Source organism: Cheilinus undulatus, linkage group 13 (assembly GCF_018320785.1).
Source record: "Cheilinus undulatus linkage group 13, ASM1832078v1, whole genome shotgun sequence".
NCBI lineage: Eukaryota > Metazoa > Chordata > Actinopteri > Labriformes > Labridae > Cheilinus > Cheilinus undulatus.
Genome location: NC_054877.1, coordinates 40,146,895 through 40,169,743, shown reverse-complemented (window position 1 = coordinate 40,169,743; position 22,849 = coordinate 40,146,895). Strand labels below are relative to the sequence as shown.

The 22,849-nt window shown below is 39.1% G+C and overlaps 1 protein-coding gene across 2 annotated transcripts in view; it reads right to left on the bottom strand.

The window, feature by feature from the left end:
• rem2 (RAS (RAD and GEM)-like GTP binding 2) overlaps nt 1–22,849 on the bottom strand; it is a 72,765-nt gene that overhangs the window by 15,858 nt on the left and 34,058 nt on the right. For both annotated transcript variants that reach the window (XM_041804077.1, XM_041804078.1), the window contains exon 4: nt 17,844–18,021. In XM_041804077.1, the coding sequence (XP_041660011.1) occupies nt 17,844–18,021 (178 nt within the window). The remainder of the gene's footprint in view (nt 1–17,843; nt 18,022–22,849) is intronic.

The window sequence follows — 22,849 nt, the reverse complement described above, 5'->3', positions numbered from 1 at the left end:
CAGTTTTTTAAACCGATATTTTGGCTGTGAATATCAGCATATATCCACTTTACATTTTTGCCAGTTTATTTAAGGTTGGAGCAACAGACCCAGGTCTTTTTCTTTTGTTTATTCTCAATCTTCAAACTTGAGAGTGTGTTTTAAGGACTCAAGTTTGTATCTTTGTTCATCCTTATACATTAAAATGTGTTTAAATTAATGGAGTTTTGGGGTCTGAAATACATATTTGAACATGAGTATCGGCTAAAATAAATCTGTAAATATTGACATGTTGAATATCAGCAAAAAAATCCAATATTGTGCATCCTTAGTCCAAACTTACATTTGAGAGGTTCAACCTTTCTTTCTTTTTTTTTTAAATTTGGGTCATGATCTCTCATAAGGGGGTGGTGGTGGTGGGTCCTGATGATACCTGACCAGTAGACTATTCCTGCTCCAAACCACTTGGACAAATAAAAGATGCAGAAAAAGAAAGTGAAAAATAAAGATGAATGAAAAAGCAGGCTCAGTGTGAAACAGCCTTTAATGGATGCTCCACACTGAGTCTGAGTCATGGTTGGTACCACATACTGTAAGTATGCCTTATTATTTGTGCACATGTTGTGTGCGAATGTGACTGCATCTTTGCATCTTATGAAGGACGAGAGCCCTTCATAAAGCCTCACTGGGGCCTGTCGCTACCACCCTACGCCATCCATCCCACTATGGTATTTTTACTAATGTACAGCCTGAGTCATAAAGGCTAAGATGAGTGAGAAGAACCAAGAGAAAGAGCTAGAATTTAAAGCAGCTGAGATGACTGTGAGTCCTCATTTCACATCACAAAAAGTTCCTTAAATTTGTAAGGATAGAAATAGTTTAACTAAAAGCTGATTCCAGTGACGGCTCACATAACCTAAACAGATTCTTATACCAGGAAGTTAACTTCACCTTTTGGTGACAACAACTTTTACAGACTATAGATATAACTTTACAGCCTCTCCAGAGGTAAAAAAAAGTAATTTCCACATTACTGCACAAGAGAGAAATTTAAAAAAACTGAGTGGGCAAGAATCATTTTTCATTTACAAGGAAAAAAATAACCTCTCATAATATCCACGGAAGATATGGAGACTTACTCCATCTATGAATGGAGTTTAAATGACCTCCCTGATGAATAGAAGGACTGCAGCACTGATGTTCACCAGCTATATGTCCTGTCTTTGTAAAAACATCCTCATTCTGAGGTCTAAAAGCTCAAAGAGCTCTGTCAAGGACAACCAAACAAGCCTTACTCCTCTTCCTAAACACAAACTGCCTTCCTTACATCTCTCCACGCAGAGCCTCCCTCTTCATACGCACATTATTGTCACACATTCCTCCCTCCCTCCGTCACTCCTCTTCTCCTCGCCACTCTTATCACAGCCTTTGCTTTGAAGCATCCGGCTGAGAAGATGGAGCAGATGAGGCTGTATGGCTGCATGTTTGGGCGTCCTCTGTCTCTCTGTGTGTGCATGTATGGTGACTACAAACATACATAAAGATAGTCGAGGCAGCGGCAGCCTGTAAGAGCGAGATAATCCGGACAGAGATGTCCCATTTGGAGGAAAAAAATAGACAACAGAGGGAGAGTTAGAGATGGAGGCCCCTCCAGAGGATTAGACAGAAAAGAGGTGATGTTTGCCACAGCAGAAATGTGAGTGTATATTTGATTTATGTGACAGGAGATACCTTTAAAAGCTAAATGTGTGCTCTAAAGACTCAGAAATCGCAGGGATGACCGTGAAGCTTTGGATTTATACTGCACATAAAGCATGAATACAAGTTCAAATCAAGGTCAAACTGTGCAAATTGTCATTCTTTCCTCCCTTCAGCTGCAGTCGCTGTGCACCCACGGACTTTCTGAAACATTAATGATATTCACACAATGGGACAGCCTGCCAGTGATGCATAAAACATACCCTCATAAAGTCCAGAAAATTACAACCCGCCTGTATTCTGTTCTGCAGATTTCAAGCATTGCTAAACTGATTTAGGACATAGTGTGTTTCTTCTTCAGTCGATTTGATTTGCCAAGACCTGGCTCCAATAATGCATGCCAAAATATAAAATGACTAAAGTGAGCACTTAGATTCACATGATTTATTCATTTTGCATTTAAATTGTTAGTTAATTTACATATGCCTGCAAAGATAATCATCTGTGGAAAATTTAGGATTTCATGGCATCCAGCATGCAATGCCTTTGATACACAAGACTGAACAAAACTTTAAAAAGACTTGTAAAAGACTGACACCTTACATTCTCTGAAACACTCATGGTTTGTAGTCACAGATGAGACTTTGCAAAGATTGCAGGGTCACTATAACTGCACTACAACAATTCTATAAACTAGATTACTTTTGAAATTACTTCCATGGTGCCACTGATAAGAATGATCAACTTTTGAGCAGAAAACCCCCCCCAAAAAAAGGAGGAGAAATGGGCAGATTTTAAGAGAGAGTGGGAATGCATCTTGGGTACATTTCCCTTTATGTCATCAGTGTTCATTTTTACAGCTCTTTTTATTATCAGTGTTAACTATGGCTCCAAGTTCAATCAGATGCGTGGACTGTAAATTGACCAATAAACTGCCAAAATTGTATACTTTTCCTTTATGATCTCACTTCCTGTGCATTTTAGAGGATGGCCCTAAGAGGATTTTCTGTTCGTCTAGCCATGATACGGATGATTTATAAATTACCCCATGTTGTCATGTTTGGTGTGGGGCATCTGCATGGTAAAGTCTATAATGCACAAAAAATGTACATATTTCTGAAAGAAAACTTAAGGGTGCATGGCTGCAGCAATGAAAATGCATTAATTTTACTCCTGAAATTCATACAAAAAATGCAGTGTTGTGCACATCATGTTCTGCAAGTTTTTTTTGTTTTTTTTTACCTCTATGCATATAGTTTTTTGTAACATCTTTAGATCTGTAGCAAGCTGTCCATGACTAATAAACTAGTAAACAATATCCTGGAAGAGAGAGAAAGTCGAACATCCCTCCCGTTAATCTATGACAAAGGGAGACATCTAATGTTAAATATATAATATAAAAATATGAAAAATGAAAAGTGAGGTTAATATATTTTTTATGCAGTTGATGCTGTTGATGTAGTTCTGCGCTGTATAAATTTGATCATTATGCATCCACAACAGCTCTCCTCGTGCAGATCAGCTGTTGCAGCCTAACCACTGAATGTGGAGTGGCATATTTCAAATCATAAATTGTGTTTTGCAAGAAATGTACAGTTAAATAATACTGATATAAGATCAAGCACTTGCAAAGAGAAACTCTGCCATAAACCCTGACCAGTGAAGGGCTGCAGTGACGGTTGTCCGTCTGGATCTTTGTCCCATCTCCGCAAAGGCTCAGTCACAGAGCAATCATGAAGGTTGGGCTTGCAATAGAGTCCTGGTTGTGCCAAACTTCTTCCATTTAAGAACCATGGAGGCCACTGTGCTCTTGGGAGCTTTCAGCCTTCCCCAGATCCGTGCCTGTGCAACAATCCTGTCTCTGAGCTCTGCAGGCAGCTCCTCTGACCTCATGACTTGATTTTTGCTCTAATGCATCGTCAAGCCATGAGGCTTTCTATAGAGAGGTGTGCCTTTCTAAATCAAGTCAGTTTAACCAGAAGTAGACACCAATCAAGGTGTAGAAAAATCTCAGCAATGATCAAGAGAAGTGGGAGGAACCTGAGCTAAATTTCAATTTCAAGTATTTTTGCAAAGGGTCTGAATACTTATGTACATGTGATTTTTACTTCTTTTTAATTTTTTATAAATATGCAAAAATTTATAAAATTCTGTTTTCACTTTGTCATGTTGGGTTACTGAGCGTAGATTAAAGGGAATAAAAGTGAAATTTTTCGACTGCAGCATCAGGCTGCAACCTAACACTTTCTATCACTATTTTATAATGTTCTTCCTCCAATTCCTGTTCAGAAAAGTCATCCTTTTTATCATTTTTGTTTAACTTACTGTTCACTAGATTGGGGCTCCTAATAACCATAAAACTGTCCTGGCTTTTTAAGCTTTTAAATCACTAAAGCTCCCATTTTTCCATTACCATTCACTTTATGGAACATTTTCCCCCAGAAAGGAGCGGTGCTGGCAGTGTTTAGGCAAAGTGCAAGTCCTCCTAACAAGACTCGAAAAGACTTTAGGGGACACTGTGATTTCTGTTATTCCTTCCACACTCAATCATGGTAAGGGGCCCTCAAATCTAAAAGAGATTGTTGTTCTCTCTACTAATCTACCACTTTCTCCTCCATTTCCACAGCACAGGAGAACCCTACATTCTCTTGCTGACTGCTATGCTTACAAGTTTATGGCTTCCTGTTCAGTGAACAACACAATTTGCATATGACAATACTTAAGGCATAGGATAATATTAAACATGTTTGATTTTATCATTGGACAAGATGAAGAAACTCTGCATTTTATTCCAATTTGAACATTTCCTGTGACTTTATTTGGTGTAAGGCCAGCACTATACACATACATAAATAAAGTTATTGTATTTTATCATATTGTATTGTATTGTATTGTATTGTATTGTATGCCACACCAATTCCCCACAAAGCAAGAAAGAACATATGAAAGTTATGAAAATATAAAATAAATATAGTGTCAGGAGTTTTTGCAGGGACTGGGGAAAATCAATGACTCATATATTCAGTAGTCTTGGTACTCATTTGTCTAGGATGGGCTTGTCTGCGTGGTTTAATGACCTTTAAATCAAAGTTTAACTTCACTAAATAAATCTGATTGGACGTTCAATCATGCCCATATAAGTAAACTCGCTGATGCTGCTGTAAAAGTCAGAGATGATCAAAGACAATGAGAAGGATAATGGCCTGGTCTGACTTTATTGTAAGATGTAAAACATCAAACTTTTTCCATTACGAACTTTTAAATATGGCTATAAAACCAGAAAACCCAGCAACTTTTTAACTATGATCTCTGGGCAGAAAAGCCCTGTAAGCACAGAAGGTTTTAACGGCACTGAGCGCACCGGGAGAAAAGGAAAGAGAAATCACTAACATCTTTTTTGTGTACTGATGTGAACGGAGAAGAGTTGTGTACTTTGTATTCTTCATTAGCTTGCTCCCCAATCAGCAGTGTTTTCTTCTACATACACTCCCCGGAGTGTTTTGTGTAGTTTAAGTGCCGGATATTGGCTTGTAAATATTGGGCATTTTAAATATTCATGATCTGGTGTGGTTTCACTGCTCTTCCTAGCTCATCAGAGCTCTCTGCTGCTGCTTCAGACGGTGCATGCTGGCTGTGTGACTGCGGTCTGTCGTTCTTCACAAGTTTTACCTCAATAAATCTCTCTAAAAGTGGCTGGATTTATTGTTTAACTGAGCTGGAAGAATTCTGATAAAAATATTACAAACAGTGAATTCCTCTTCATAAATGTAGAACCACACAAACCAGAAGTGTAATCTGCTTTTTGTGCTCCCTCTGACTTATTTTACCGTGTGGCATGTCTGCTAAAACAAGGTAAATATGGCTCCCTTTATCCTTCTCTTTGCTAGGAGATGCACAAGACTTGGGGTAAAAACAGGCGAGCCCCCTGTTCTCTAGATTCTCGACACATGTGATGCCCTGATCAGCTGCATGAAGCTCTCACGGTCTGAAAGCCCTGCCTTGTTAACGTGCATTCAGGATAGCCATGTACCTAGTCTCAATCACCTGTTAACACAATTATTTTGTAATGTACACCCCACTTAAGCAAGGTTTAATCCAGCTAATTAGCACAACTGATGTGAGGTTACCCTGTTAAACGAATGAGGTAATGATATATTTCAGGTGATGTCCATAGTACATCTGGTTTGAAATATGTGTGTCTTGGAAAAACTTGGCATCAGATGATGCTGTTGAGTTTATTTGGTTTACATGTGAAGCTAGTGTCTTGGAGACCAGTGCCCCCCTTTGCCCTATCTCTTTTTGTCTGGTCTGTTGACCAAAAGTAATGCTGAGATGGTGCTTCCAGAAACACTACTGCCATGGCTCAAAACAGCTCCTCAGAAACCACTGAGTGACCCCAATGACCCCATCGCTACACCAGTTACTCTCATATAACAATGTTCATTTTGATATCAGAAATAAGCACAATTACAGCCTGCTTTAAAATGGACTTAGTCTAAAAAGACCATCTTTTAAGTAATCAAAGTTCAAGGGATGGATGCTTTTATAATTCGCCTATTTTGATGATTTTAAGGCAAAGAGTTACTCCTAAAGTTGCATAAATGGGGTTCACTGGAATTATTATCTTACCAGGAGGCTGAGGGCCTGACATAGTTCCAGCTCTATACCTGTTTCTAGTTTGAATTAATTTTTCCAGAGGTAAAGTAAGAGTTATTCAAAAATAGTCAAATGTACTCTTTTGAGTGTATTCATTAGCCACTGTCAGCATTGGAGCAAAATAGGAGGTTCTGCTGGAGTAAAACTTGAACCAGACCCACATCAGTTCAGCTGCCATCACTCATGGACGGTCACGGCTGCAGCTCATTGGCTGTCCCAGCTGAAGATAATCCTTGGCAATTAAGATCTCCTCACCTGGTTTCGGACTTTCAGACGCCATTGTACACAGCCTCTAGTTAGGTAACCTGGTTCCTCTTCAACCTTTCAATCTAGTGATTCAGAGAGTTATTCGCCTTGTCTAACTCCACTTTGTCCTCTTTTTTACAGTGTCGCCTCCTCTCTACCAGAGCTTCTGCCAACCACCAACCAGTACATTCATTGTTATCTACACTATTGATATCAAATAAACTCCTTTAACCTTGCTACCTTGCCTCGTGCTCTGCTCCTGGGCCATTGTGTTTATCACAATTGTTACTGTAATATAAGAACATTAAGTCTAATACCTATATGTATGCAAAAAACTTCTTTTTTTTTACTTCATTAATAGGTGGAAATGCAGCAGAATTAATTATTTAGACTACAGCTCTACATAAAGTCATACCTATTTTCTATATGGAGAGGAAATTATTCTATAATGAGAAGGAAACATTTCTATAAGGAATGACAAACAGCTCTATACAGCAGATCTGAAAGGGTTAAATACAACACTGCATTGAGTAAACTATGTTCTGTGTTTCTTTGTATTGAGTATAGTTGCTGTAGAGCTGATTTTATTTTGTTCATCCCAGAGTACATAACAAAGTTATAATAGTTTTTTCATTTTTTCATTTTTCATTAGTTTTTTTTAAATTTTGTTTTTACTTTTTGTTTTAAATTTCAGTTTGGTTTTGTTAGTTTTCTTTTCTGGTTTGTTTGTTTAGTCTAGTTTTCATTTTGCAAAAAATGCTTCGTTTTAGTTTAGTTTTTATTAGTTTTAGTTTCACTGGCAATATGGGGAACTTGTTAGGGGGGAGACGCAAAAAAGCTCTTTACTTTTCTCTTTAATTATTTCATTTTTGTGTTTGCATACAACTCAAGACCCAAAATTACCACTGTAAAAGTATCTCCAATCAAAATCAGTAGTTTTTACACTCTCCAGGCTTGGGTGGCCATGTCATTCATAATGCTGTTGTCAAAGACTAAAACTAAGGAGATTTTGTCTCTAATTTCATTTCATTTTAGTTAGTTTTGTCAGCACAGAATTAAGTTTCAGTTAGTTTTCGTTTCTTTTGTAAAGCTTAGTTTTTATTTAGTTTCAGTTAACTAAAAGGATTTTCACATTTACTTTTAGTTCACTATAATAACCTTGGTACATAATCACCATTTAGAGTTGAATAAAAACACTTTTTCAAGTTAAAACAACTCTGGAAACAGTACTCTGCAAGCAGAGTGAATTTTTTTCTCCAAACAGATTTGGACTGGCGACCAGTCCAGGGTGTACCCCACCTCTTGCCCAATGAAAGCTGGGATAGGCTCCTTTTGCCCTTAAGACCTATTGTTGAAAGTGTTGCGGTTTGACAGTATTGAATAATTCAGAAGCCAGTAGATGACATTACAGAGACTACGTTCATGTTTTATAACAATCTGTGGTAAAAACTAGTCCTCTTTACCCAGAGCTTTAATCTCTTTTTGGAAGAACTCTTAGAAAGTATTCATCCTCTGCAAAGTAAAACTGAATGGAATTTGTAAGTCTGAACTAATCAGCGACTCAACCACTGATTGATAGTTCCTACCTGTAGACATATTTCATGGAAATCTACTCTATTGGTTTGTTATGTTTTAAAAGCAGTGCAGTAAATCACTCCTGTTAATCTCAGCACAATGGAACAGGGCACAGTTACATTTACAGTCTCATTTTCTTCAGTGAATGTTGACACATTTGTGACTTAACGCCTTAAAATAGCCACTAAAGAGTTGAAATAAGCTATTTATGTGTTTTATTTACAACTAACCCTGGTCGAATAGTGGTTCTGTTTCTTTTCTTGCATACCCAGTCCCTCTAAAAAAGGCCAAATTAGGCCCAGGGGTAGTTTTATTATAGGATAATAAAGATAAGACTGTTTGTGTTTCCTGCTCTTTATGGCCATAATGGATGATTGTATTTTACTCCCGTATAATGAGCTTGCAAACAGAGTATTTATTCTTGGATACTGTAAACAGAGATTGATTTTCCTGAATCAAGGATGGATCCCACAAGAGTTTTTCTCATGTCTGCTTGTAAGGAAGATTTATGGTGTAATACTGTGCTACAGAGACAGATGAGCTGAGCCAAACAAAGTCAGGAGAACAGGGTTTATATGGGGAAGAGACGGGTAACTGCACAGAGCACACAATGGGGGCTATGGGGAAATGTGCTTGAATGTGTTTATCATCTTCACATTTACATTTTAAGCATTCAGCCACTCTTATTCATTTAAGTAGGTAGGAAAGGCATCAATATGTGTCAGGACTTTGTAACTTAAAGACATTTCTCATTGCAGATTTTCCACTTGAAGAGCTGCTTAAAAGGAATCTGAGGACGGCAATCAAGAGAGAGGATTTCAGATTCCCCTTTTGTGTTTCTTTTTCCTTGCATCATTCAGCAGCCCGTCACTGCCCCAGTCTGTTTTATCAGCTGAATCTGTCGGATGCCAGGCTACCTGTTTGCTAAGCTCAGCTTTTCTGTCTCACTTTGACCAGAATAAAAACTCCATGGCTTAGCTGAAATTTTTGTCATCAGCTGAACTTTCAGTGTTTCAGGGTGACCCATTTTAAACCTAGAGCATGCAAAAGGAACCTTAAACACAGGGAAAGCACCCATTTTTCATCTCATGTATCTAAATGTCTTTCATTTGTATTTCAAAGGCCTGTCAAATGTTTCTTTAATTTTTTGAATCACACTGAATATCAGACGTAAACAATGATTCACTGCATTTTTTAAATATTTCATTTTACCATTTAAACCTTCCTTATTAACAATGCAGAGCAATTCTTACCAGTGTTTTGATTTGGGAATCAAATGAATACAAAGAGAAGCATGATCTTGACTTTTAGATGGATTATTTAAACGAGTGCTGCACTGCTACGCCACTGTAGTCAAATTCAATGGCTTAGAGGAAACAACTTCTAAGAGCTTATTCTGCCAAATACAGACTATTTTTAATAGGGTATCACTGCTATATATTAAAGACCCTGTAAACTGAAAATTAATCTGTATTTAGACTTGTTGTATGACAGGGACTGTGTTATTAAACCCTCAAAGAATTTTAGTTGTGAAAAACATCCATAAGTTTATAAAATCAAGCTTCAAAATCATGAAAAATTAGGCAATAAAATCTGCTCCAGGATGGTGTGGGTGTGTCTGTTGAATGAGATGAAGCCACACCCACTCAGGAGAAAGACGATCCTCTCAGATTTAAAAAATGGTACAATCTGCTCTGTGATTTTACATCATAGTGTTAGAGAGGCGGGGTCATTCCCCCCTATGGGCTCATGACATCATGAGCCTACATATTAGCCCCGCCCACATGAAATCAAGCCAGGAAAGAGGCAGAAACTTTTTAACAGTCTAAATCCAGAATTCAGTCACATGTAGATCTCAGTGTTTCACATGTTTACAGCAATCATACTCCAACATATCTAAAGTGTGAAGACAAAAACTTTGGACTTCACTTTACAGGGTATTTAAGACGTATGCAGGAGTGCATGTACAAAACAAACCCCAGATAAAAAAGCATTTTCACTTTTTCAGAAATAGCAATTGTTGCTATTTATGCTGATTTAAAATGAAACTTGTAATATCATGAGTAGTAAGTAGTAACAGCAACATGGATACATCATAAAAAGCTGTCAGAGTGGCTCTTTGCTCTTGTCTTCATAAAGAAATGTGGTCTATTTCTGGTAAAACTGCAAGCCATCCGGGCTAACAGCTGTAATGGAGGCTGTCATTGTGAATCGCACACAATAAACTTAACCCTGTCTGACCACCAACCACCCCGTTCTCCTCAAATGATGCTGATTGGTCAAAATCATTTTCAAAGGTTGTGGATTGGATCTTTTCAGGTTGGGTTTGCTTGATGACAGTCTGGCAAATCCCTCTGCTTTGCAAAGTAGCTCATTCCTGTATATATTTTTAAAATAATGGGTAATATGTACCGTTTAAAATAATTCTGTTTTTCTATGTTTTTGGAAAGCATCCTGCAACCCTCACCATGGTGTCTCACGACCCCCTGGAGGGCCCTGGCTCCCACTTTGGGAACCACAACTGTTCTTGAAGTCTTTGCCATTTCTGAGAAGGTGGTCAAACTACAACACAACTCTAGATTTCAAAGCTTTCTGAAACATTCAACATAATGTTGTGAATACCACAAGAAGGCAGGGTTTACGGTCTTTTCTTGTAGTAAATATGATTCCAAAAATCAAATACAAGGTTATGACACAAACCCACGCATGGAAAATGTACTTTAGATCAAAAAGTAAAAAAAAAACAGTTAAAAGTAATGGTACGGAACAAATACATGTTTGACATCACAACACGCACATTGCAATTAACACAGTTACCACTCAAAAAAACATGCAACCTCTTTTCTATGGTACAATTTTGTTCCAGGAGTTCAAAATCTTGCAAGATGAAATCTCTGCAACAGCAGGTGCAGCAAACTCATACACAACCCTACTGGAGGAGATGAAGACTAGTTTCACAGCATGCCACTAAAGTAGTTGGTAGAGAATATTTTTGTGGGTTTTTTTCACATTAAATGAAATAATGATCACATTTTGGCTGATCTGCCCAGTACAAATTCTGTGAAGTCTTTGAAAAGTTGGGTGTTCGGAGGCTGTTGGTGATGATGGATCTTTCAGGGGAGTTTGTAAAGTAGGTTACTTCACTCAGAGCGAGTTCTTACTGGCAGCAGCAAACACTATGATGTGATGTGAGCTCAGTCTCATCTGTATTCATGCTGCTTCCTCTGCATTCTGTTTGAAAATACAGCTTTTACATTGTTGGCAGGTCGCTTTCATCTGTGCCTCTATTATCTATTCACTCAATTAAATGACATTGTGAATTTATTCTTTTAATGTGAATTTAATAATGCCACTTTTATATTTGGTAGAGGCTGACAGGTTTTTGTTCGTTTAATGAAAAAGTGGCAGCAAAATAGAAAAGTAGTGCGTAATTGTCGCTCTAAATAACTGCAGAGATGACGAACATTGAACTCTATATTAACACAAAGCAGAAAGTGAGTGGTTACTGAACTTGAAAACTGATTTAATGAGGTTTAAATTAATGCCCAAAACTATTTGAATATTTGCAAAACTGCAGACAACTGTGTCATTATTGTCATGTTTTTAATTGCTAAAAGTATGCTCTATTGTCCCAAAGGTTTTTTCATGCTTTGAGCTGCATGTGTAAAAGAAAATAGCAGACTTTTTACCCTGACTTCTACTGAACATTCTTTAGCTCCTGAGTAAGATTACAGATCCACAAAACTTGTGCAATAATGCAGCAGGAAATAGATGACATCAATGTCACACATATGGTGTGCAAACAGTAGAGCTGGACTGACTGTTGTAATGTGCACATGTGCAATAGTCACAGGGCAGGATGAGCAATGTTTGTCATGTGACTTTTAGCATGTCCTGTATTGCATCTGTGCTGTTTTGTGGAAACCAAAGGCACAAAATTGAGCTATTTTTTGACAAGTCTACAACTTAATGTGATGTGATGTGCTGCCATCACAGATACACCAGCATGACTCTCGAGGCAGTCACTCAGTCATATGAGGGCTGACTTTAAGTAAGTGTTTTGTCACTATCAGCAGCACCTCAACCCAATACTTGGTGTTCTGGCCAGTAAGATGTGCTGCTGATTTTTAACATTACAGCTGCATGTGTGCTGCAGTGTGTGACAGTCACAGCAGCTGAGCTTTCATCTAGTAAGAAGCTATAGTCACAGGGATGATCAGGTAAACTGAAGATACACTACAAGGAAAAGGATTTGGCTGTTTTATCATTACACCAACTGGGACTGTAGTGCTACTGCATTCAAACAGATGTACTTTAAGGCATTGGTTCCCAACCTGGGGTCTGGGATCCCCCAGGGGGGGCGCCGAAGATCTTAGGGGGGGACGTGAGGCTTTGTCTGCTCTGAGGCTGCCAAAATAAGATTTGCAAATATTGACTAAAACCATTATAAAGCCGTTATTTAGTAGTATATATAAAGGTCTTTTGATAGGAAAAGCATGCATAGGCCTGTTGGGGGGGGGGGGGGGGGTGAAACAGGGAAACATTTAAAATCTGTGTTGATTTTTGGCAGCAGTGTGTCATTTTTTCTTCTCTCTTGGGTCCTGGGGGGGCTCCGCTTTTCATAGGTACATGTAGGGGGGTCCAAGGAAAAATGGTTAGGAAACACAGCTTAAAGGATACTTTGGGATTTTTGAAGTTGGGTGGTATCAGTAGAGATCCCGTGTTACCTGTGGTGTAGGTGTGGAAAATGCAAACCCATGCTCTGGATCTCTCCTGCTCAAAACTTTCACATGAAGTTTCTCTGTGCTCTCTTTCAGCCCGCTGACTCCTCATCTGTATGTTTCTCTTGTTCTCATTAAGCTACTAGGATAAAACGTTCCCATCTACAGCCATTATGCCACGGAGCTCTCTGAGCTCGTAATAACCACAGGATCAACTTTCACAGAGATCACTTGAGGCTAATGCCACTACTATAGCCAAGTACCTCATACGACCCAACTTCAAAAGTCCCAAAATATCCCTTTAATATGAAGTTGGACCCTCTTTTGCAGCTGTTAACAGCCTCCACTCTTCGTGGAAGGCGTTCCATAAGATTTTGGAATGTTTTTGTGAAAACATGTGTTCATTCATTCTGTAGAGCATTCATGAGTTTAGACACTGATGTTGGGCAAGAATGCCATGTCTTTATGGTCCTTGTTTTGTGCGCTCCGGCACAGTCATGTTCACAGTCAATAGAAAAGGGCCTTCCCTTAACTGTTGCCACATAGTTGGAAGCATTGTCCAAAATGTCTTGGTATGCCTAAGCATTAAGACTGGCCTTCACTGGAGATAACAGTCCTAGCCCAAACCCTTTACGCACCATGTGCCACAGCAGTTGCTGACCCTGCGCTGTGATTTTCAATGGCCTTCTGCTTCATGGCTGAGTCACTGATATTCCCAAATGCTTCCACTAAGACCCAAATGCGACAAATATATTGTTTAATTGAAAATCTAGTCAATGTACATAAAAAGACTGCATTTATTAGGTATAGTGTCCTTTATTTTTATAAAAAAATAGCAAAATAAATATTGCTGAACACCAAAATATCAACATGTCAGTTTTTTTCCCCAAAATTGTTCAGTGTGGATGCTAGCTGATTCTGCTGTTAATCTGTTGCACCTGTTCATCCCTATCAAACAGTGAGATCTTCATGAACATAGCAAAGCTGCTTCATACTACAGATGTTGTAAGAGGGCTCCTGTAAAAGAGTCAAACAGGCACCTTTATTTATGGGATCATGGGGTCTTTGGGTGGACAATGTGAAATGTGTCTGCTGAGTATGGCTAACATAAGCAATGCTAGTGCCTCTGTACGTTCAAAATATTTTAAACAATCTCTTAGGAAATTAATATTTCTTTTCCTTTATGTTGGCCCGAGCAAACACAATTTCTCACAAGCTCTAGAACTTCAGAAGTTAAAGCTGCAGCTTAATAACAGAGGGGTGCATAAAAAATCTCTTTAATATCAGCAGGACAGACCAGGCTTAATTCTCTTTGGGAATAAATCTTCAGACAGCAGAGATTACAGACAAAAAGTTGGAAAAGAACTTTAGAAGAAAGCATGCATAAGAAGCAAAATCAAGTAATGAAGTCTTAGATTTTCCAATCTTCACTGAAATCACAGCAGTTAAATCTTTAATGGCCAGTCTTTTATTCAATGCTAGATTTCCTTTGTAATTTTTCACAGATAAAGACTAACGACTATGTTTACTGAAAACTATGCATCCAGGTAATTACTGCATCTGGAGCTGCTTTAGTATAAATTTCCCCAAATGCGTGAAACAGCAGAACAGGGCTGCTGATGGACGAGCCTCCATACAGCAGGGAAAATCAATCAGTGTACGTGCTCTCAGTGAACAAGGATTTTTCCCACACAGTCGGTAACCCCACAAAATGAAGTCACTCTTCAGCATGAGAAGGTGAGCCGGGACAGAGGAGGTTCAAAAAGTAATTTCCTGTGACTTTACTGGGCTCATTTGAAGCTAAGCTCTGAGCCTTCGCTCTTATGGGAGAAGTGAATGTGAGCATGTATGATGACAGACTGCTTCACACACAGTCAGCCAAGTAAATACAGGAGACATCTTTATGAGCCACACTATCTGTTTGTTGGTAACGCAAATAACTCTTCTTGTTAGATCTGGCAACACAAATATCCCTTCTTACATGACTAGAGCGGTTTATTTCTCTCGTCTCTGCTGGTTGGTGGACTTTAAGCTGCCACCACTCTGTTCGACCAGATAAGCAACAACTTCTATCGCCTTTTTTATGTCCATATTTTTGTGTTTATTATTTCTGCTTCGCCCACCAAATGTCCATCTTCTTGGACTTAACCTGACATTCTATTTCAAGAATCCTTTAAGTCTGTTTTGTTCCCTGTTTCTCAGCATAAAAATCTACAGTGAATTCAGAAGGTGTTCAGTCCCCGTTTATATTTTTTCAGTGTTGTTATGTTGCAGCCTGATACTACAGTTTGAAAGACAGTTTTTGTTCTTATTAATCTACACTCAGTACCCCATAATTATAAAGTCCACATGGGGTAGAATAAAGTGACAAGACATGATTTGGAAAGGCATACAGCTCTCCCAAAACTCCAAATGAAGGCTAAGTGGGCTTTCATGTCTTTTGTACTGAGGAGAGGCTTCAGTGGTTCCCACACTTTTTCTGTCGGCCCCCTAAAAATTTTGTTTTAAGAATCCAAGTCTCTGAAGATGAAAAATTCCCTGGAAATAAAAATATAATGGCATCTTTCAGATTTATACACATTTTCCTGCAGTAACTTCAGTGACCACTGGGGGTTTATTTGGTGCTACAGATCTTCTTGGTCCTGGGTGCAACTATGAGTCTGCTGCTCTCTGTTCATTTTTAGAATCAAGTTTTGATTTGTTTTTGTATCAATTGAGGCAACAGCTGAAAAACAACTACCTCACACTGGTAGGATGTTACAAAAGAACAGAATGTGGCCAAGGCTCTCAAGCTTAGCAGTGGATACTGCACTGCTTTTCCACTCCAGTCTAAGATGAGAAAATGTCTTGGACTTGAACTGCAATAACATTGTTGAATCTGAGGTGACATCAATGAGCTCCTCCTCTTCTGTAGTGCTGAAGCCATCAGCTGGTGCTGCTTAGTCTTGTCTTGCCTAACCCCCCCCCCCACCCCCGTCATGACGGACTTTGGAAAGCCCTGGTCTAGCCAATAAGCCATACAGCCCACATCAGTGGAGGGCTGCAGTGACGGTTGTCCCTGAACTTTATCTCATCTCCACACAGGATCTCTGAAGCTCAGTCACAGTGACCATCATGGCCTTGGTCACCTCTCTTACTAAGGCCCTTCTCCTGAGAGCTGATCACTCAGTTTGACTGGGCGACCAGCTCTTGGAAGAGTCATGGTAGTGCCAAACTTCTTCCAATGGAGGCTTATGGAGGCCACTGTGCTCTTTGGTCTTCCCCAGATCTGGGCCTTGCAACAATCCTGTCTCTGAGCTCTGCAGGCTTCGTTGTCACTCTGATATGCATTGTCAGCTGTGAGGCCTTCTATAGAGGGGTGCATGCCTTTCAAAATCAGGTCCAATCAATTTATTTTACCACAGGTAGACTCCAATCAAAGGGTAGAAACACCTCAGCAAAGATCAAGAGAAATGGGAGGAACTTGAGCTACACGATGGGATACTGAGTGTAGATTAATGAGAATAAAAAAAACATTGAAAAAAGTGAAGGGGGTCTAAATACTTTGTGAATACACTGTAAATAACAGAGGAATATAAAAAGCCCTTAAAGCAGGAGTGTCAAACTCAATCACAGAGGGGGCCGGATTCTGGATTCAGGACTAACCTGAGGGCCAAACAGGATCACCATTTTAACCATAAACTGTCAACCTCGGTTCAAAATTTATAAGTTAAAAAAGGTCAAAACATGAAATTGAAATTGAAAAATAATGTTTTTTAATGGCAAAAATATTAGAAAGAAAGTCAAAATCATGAGTTTAAAAGGTCAAAATATGAAATAAAATTTGTAATCATGAAATTAAAGTCAAAATATGATTCAAAATTTTAAATTGTGAGTCTAAAAGGTCAAACTATGGGATTATGAAGTCAAAATTTGGAGTTGAAAATATGAGGTAAAATACAAAATAATTGGTTAAAAAGGTCAAAATATCACTTAAAATTAGAATTATGAATCTTAAAGCTCAATACATTATACGAGAAGTCAAAATTATGAGTTGAAATGCTAAAACTATGAAATTAAAAGTTAAAATCCAAAGTTTAAGACCTAATTGTGAGATGCTAATTTGAAAATGTGAAATTAAAACACAAATTAATTTCTTTTCCCACATTCCTGACTTCTAATTTTAATGTTTTTACTCCTTACTTTTTCAGATTTTGTGACTGTGAAGTTTATCTTAAATAATCAAGGACAAAATCACATTTTAATACTTGAGGAAATCTGCAGACCTCATACTGATGGGCCAGTTATAACAGAAATATGAGATCATCGTGCGGGCTGGATTTAACTGTTCCACGGGCTGGATTTGGCCCCCGGGCCTTAAGTTTGACACCTGTGCCTTAAAGGGTTAATTTCAAGAGTGCTGCAATTAGGTGTCAGCTTTACACTTTTGTAAGTTGCTATTCGGCTGTCGTCTTCGCCTTTAATCCTGCTGTCAACTTTCTTTGTTGGCCAATTAGCTTCAGTTTCCCTTACCTTCATCCGTGTCGTAAGCCTCAGACTCTGGAAGCAGTGATGTTGAACGTCATTTGGCATCTCTTTTTGATGAAATATCAATATTTGGCATCACTTACAGTTGTATCACATGAATCAGGTCAGTGATAATGCTGTATAAATATTTTGTCCCATCCTGTCTTCCTAGTGGATAATATTATGAGTAATGGCTGGAGACAGACTCAGATTTAATTCAATTCTTGCATGCTTAAAAAGGCTGAACCAGACACCACTTATGATACTCTTCATTATTTCTACATGACCACTGCTTCAGAAAGCAAATAAATCCATACCTGGATGGACTTGCCATGTCTTTTTACGCCTGCTAAGCTGGAACTAGACATTCAGAGTCCAGGAGACGCCGTCAGCTGACAGTTTATTGTGTACATGTATGACAGTTTTCCATCAAAGACTCCAGCGTTCCCGCCCTCCACCTACCCTCTGAGCTGATTTCTCGGGAGCGGACGAGGTCGCTCTTGTTGCCCACCAGGATGATTGGTGTGTGTGGCTGGGACTCCCTGAGGAGGAGGCGGAGCTGGGCGGTGCGGTGGAAACTTCGCCTGTCAGTCACGGAGAAGACGAGGATGCACACGTCGCACTGCAGAGTGGACAGGTCCTACAGATGCAAACACAGAGGGGCACATTAATAAAACAACACCTCAGAGGGGGCAGATTAGTCCTGAACACATGAGGAGGAGATCCAATGACAGCAGGATTAGTGTCGAATGTCTGATACCTCACACAAAAACCAACAATCTTTAAACCTAGAGTCTACCTCCAGCCTTTGTTTTGTTGTTTCAGCTGAGCCACTGAGAGGACATCAGAGCAGAAGCCAGGCAGCCACCACTCAAGTTTTTATCCTGGTCCCATAGGAGGACATGGACGAGTCTTTGCACAACTTGCCTGTATGCACGTCACGCTTCGCTTTGAATCTCCTGACCCTTTTAGCAGTGACCAGCTACATCCCGTCGGGGCTTCCTGTCACAGACGCTCAATTAGCTGGAGTGGTTTTTGCAGGGAAAAGCAGCTTGAATCAGCCAGGGACCATCTTTGTCCTCTCTTCCTGTTTTCCTGCTACATTTGCATACCACTGAATAAGTAAGATATGTAATAATGAGGTCTCCTGGATAAAAAAAAAACAAACAAAATAATAATAGCTGAACAGACTTCATAATTCAATTCTTGTCTGTTTGACCTTTTACTTATCTTTGCCCCTAAATAATATCATTGTCTGAGTGGCTGAGCTGTAGAGACCTAAAAGGCAGGGACTTTGTGGTTCAGGATTTAGTGACTTTGAATGCCCTGAGGATGTGAGCAGCAGAGTAGAACATTAATCCTGAAGCTTTGGGTGATTTGGATTAGGTATGCACCATTTGTGCCCCACAGAATTGTAGTTTTTATGTGATTTACTTCTTTTTGTTCAAAGCATAGACAAAGCAGACCATACTTTAGCCAAGTGGCTTTTTCCTTCAAGGTGCTCTGACATCTTCTATGAGAACAATAGATCAAATAAGTGATTTGTATAAAAGAGGTCTGTTATGACAAGTTCACAATGAATTATCACCCATTTCCCATCAGTTTCAGAGTGTTTTCAGCTTACTGTTCTATTTTTAAGACCCCCAAACTCAGCTTTTATTGCCGTCATCAATCCTGTGTGCAGCAGGTAGCTTTATTCAGGGGGAAAAGCTCTAAAACTGTAAACCAGTGGCAGCAGTGGCTTTAAACTGTGGTTTAGTGAGAAATACCTACGATAAGTCAGCCATTCTTTGGGCAACTGTCTCAGTGGGTAGAGCTGGTCTCACAATCGGAAGGTTGTGGGTTTTGATCTCCAGCTCCTGCAGTCACATGCTGATGTGTCCTTAGTTTAGACAATTAAACCAAGTTTGCTCACTGCTTCTTCAGTGGTGTTTAAATGGTTATGACAATGGCAACCTCTGCCATCAGTGAATGACTACGTGAGTGAATGAAAAGGTAGTTGTGGCCTGCGGTGTAAAAGTGCTTGGCAGGCAACTGGAAACGCTCTATTTACCTTTTACCATTGATGAAAGCCACAGTAGCTAGCTCCTGCTTGAGTGCCAGTTTCCTTTCCTCCATCCTTTGTCGTAGTTTTAGCCACATTCAAAAAGCCAAACTGGTACCAACTGAAGTACCGTTTGGGAACCAAACAAACTGTTCTACTGCGCTGAGCTAAATGATCTTAATCTCTTAAACGAGATGGATTCTTGCCACAACGAAGAAGACTGGATGGACATCAGCTGAGGAAACCTTGGCAAGATTAGAGTTCAACAATTGTCTTAATTCTTCACAGCCATTTTGACAACTTTGACAACTACACTTTACTTTTCTGTTGTCCTTTCTGTGCATTAAGACCTTTGAAGCCAAAGAGGTTAAAACAAGAGACATTTTACCTGAAGTTGAACAATCAATACAAACTATTTTTCTCCTAAAGACAGAAATCTGAGGCCAGACAAACAGTGTGTGGTTCTGTGTCGATAAAACAGAGAGCCATTAGCAGACGTACAGAGAAATGGTTTTACATCCAGACGGGTTTCTTGTGGTGAAACACAGACTGCATCTTCAAATACATTCTGAAATATTACCACAAATTGTTTCTGTTTGTGTTAAAGCTCAGAGGCTTTTCACTTCACTCAACTATAAAATTGCCCACAGAGACTTGGTAAAATTAAATTTCAGGATTGGTTTGAGCTCAATCAATATCTTTCTGTTGTGTTATTTTTAAAAACAGCACATTTTTCATTTTTAGGAAAGCAAAGATGATCAGATTATATTTGAACTGGAAATAGCCCTCTCAAGCAGTAAACACTGGTGAATAAATCAATATGAAAACGTGTTATACCCTACAGATAACCCAATCTGCCTCCAGAGCAGGACTGCATTTTTGTGCTTTTTGTGCGTCTGTGTGTTTGTGTGAGAGCGTGGATGCCCTTGCCCTACATCCACAGCCCCGGAGGTAACTTCCTGCCCTCCAGAGAGATTCAGACGCTTGAAAAATTCACGCTGTCTCACGCAGCCAAGTAGTATCGGATCAGGCCCCGGAGCAGGAAATTCACGGGGAGCCCCTTGGCACTGCGTGTGTTTGACGGAGAGCAGGAACAGACAGCGAGCGGGGAAAGCATTGGCGTGGAAGCCGGCTAGGCCACCTGTCACTGTCTGATTCAGGGATGAGGAGGAAGAATGAAAACAACAAGACAGAGAGAGAGACAGAGTGAAAGGGAGAGGAGGAGAGCAAGTAATCTTTAAGCAAAGGAGTACAAACATAAAGTGGGTATCGATCGAGACACCGTGATGGAGCGTTTTAGGAGGAAAATTGTGAGAAGGTAAGTATCCATCCATCAAACAGAGGCAGAGCAACTCAGGACAGAGCCAACTCTTTCCCTCTCTCTCCTTCTCTAGATTAAGCAGCTCCTCTCTGTCCTCAGAGAGCAGGCCATCTGTCAATACCCTCCACACATACACACCCACAGTCATTCACTCAGACTAAAACAGGAACACAAAAGCCAAGCCCACATGAACAATAATCCACAAAAATATCCAAATCAGACTTAAATACACCCAGATCACAATGTAATCAGGCATTTTAATGCATCTTTTTATAGCCTGACAGAAAAGGTTCTTTACCCTGGATGCTTTATACTAAGAATGGGTGGTAATACAGTAATACTGGGGTATTTAAAAACAGCCAAAGTACTGCTTTGATTACCTGTTGGTCCAACCTGCTTCTTGTATAATGTAGTGTTTAAACACCTGGCTGTAATACTGTATACGGAAGGAACATTTGGGGAAGGTTGGACAAAGACTATCCAACCTTACTATGCTATGCAATATGGCCGAAAGTGTGCCGTAACCAGTTAGGGGTGTGCACAAAGACCCAGCCAATGATATGCTTAGTAGTCCAGAATTACCAGGATTCATAAGTATGTAAGTCAGAGAGTTTATAGCACATTTAAAACAGCCTTATCTCCATCCAACCAAAGTGCTTCCTAATGTAGGCACCATAAAATAGTGAAAAAACAATACACAGACATAGTAACAATGCAAATTTGGCACAAATAGATACGTTTTTTGCATCAAAATCCAGGGAAACTGTGGGTTTTGAGCCGAACCTTTAATGAACATACGTGTTTGCATTTCCAATAGGGCTGGGCAATTAATCACAAATTAGACTAAAAATTGCAATATTGCCTGCTTCAATTTACAAATCGCAACAGTTGCAATATTTCTTTAACTTGAAATGTCAATGCCAAATCATTTTGCCCTAGCATATTCTATCTTATATTGTGTAGGTTATAATAAAGAATGATTTATTGCTTGTATTTATTGGAAAATATATAATACGAGAAACCGAAAAATAATTGCATATTAAACTGCAATCACAATACCGGGGAAAATACTCACAATAAAATTTTTTTAGCAGTCGTTTGCATTATCTTTTGGGTACAACGGATTCAAATCTCAGATAAATAGCAGGGAGTTAAACCATTAAGATACAAAAATTAGTTATAACCTCTTAAAAATTATTCTAAAATAAAAAGGAAGCAGGAAACCCAAAGTTATCAGCATACATTTCTAATAGAATTTAGATTAAATGTGGAGCTTGATCAGTTCTTGTTTTAATTTTACCTGATTCCTTTACCAATATCAATACCGGTATTATTAAATTTATTCAGACCTGAAAATTTCAGTCCTTAAAATACAAAATTTAAATTTTGAGAATGGACAGATTCACAGATTTCAGTCCTTTTGTGTAAGGAATCCTGATGAATAAAGAAAAGAGTTCAGCTTTAGGTCTGTTAGCCAGCCTCAACTCCACTAACTTATTTGTTTGTACGGCCAATATTTACAGCTGAAATTTCATATATAATTTGATGTATTTTAAATTCTAATTACTGACACAGTGCAATTAACTTTCATACAGAATAAAGTTTTCCACCTTGCTTTGAACACATGAGGCAAAGTCAGGTGTCTAATGGCAAAGATGAAGCGAAAAGACCGATGCAGCACAACTACATCCTGATCTGAAAGTCAGCAATCTACTCTTTGTTGTAGACCATGTCCTGCAACAGGCAGGAAGTGACCAACTTAGTGGATATCTTCACTCATGGTGCAGAAGTGTTTAACATCAAAGACAGTGACAATCCACCAAAAAAACAGAACAGTGTTGTTTAGGCGACGACAATGTATAAAAAGTATTAAAAAAACACAACAATCCACAAGAAACATGGCCAGAAGAACCCACAGCATCAACAGGCAACATCCAAGCACAATTAAACACATCTAAACACATCTAAACACACTGCCCAAGGGTATGATAGGGACTTTCCACACACTCCCCTAGATTTGAAATCGCAGTGGATGGAGCTGACTGTGCTGAAAGTGGGCATGCATTACCTACATACATTTTATTTCCTTTTTCTCAATCAGAA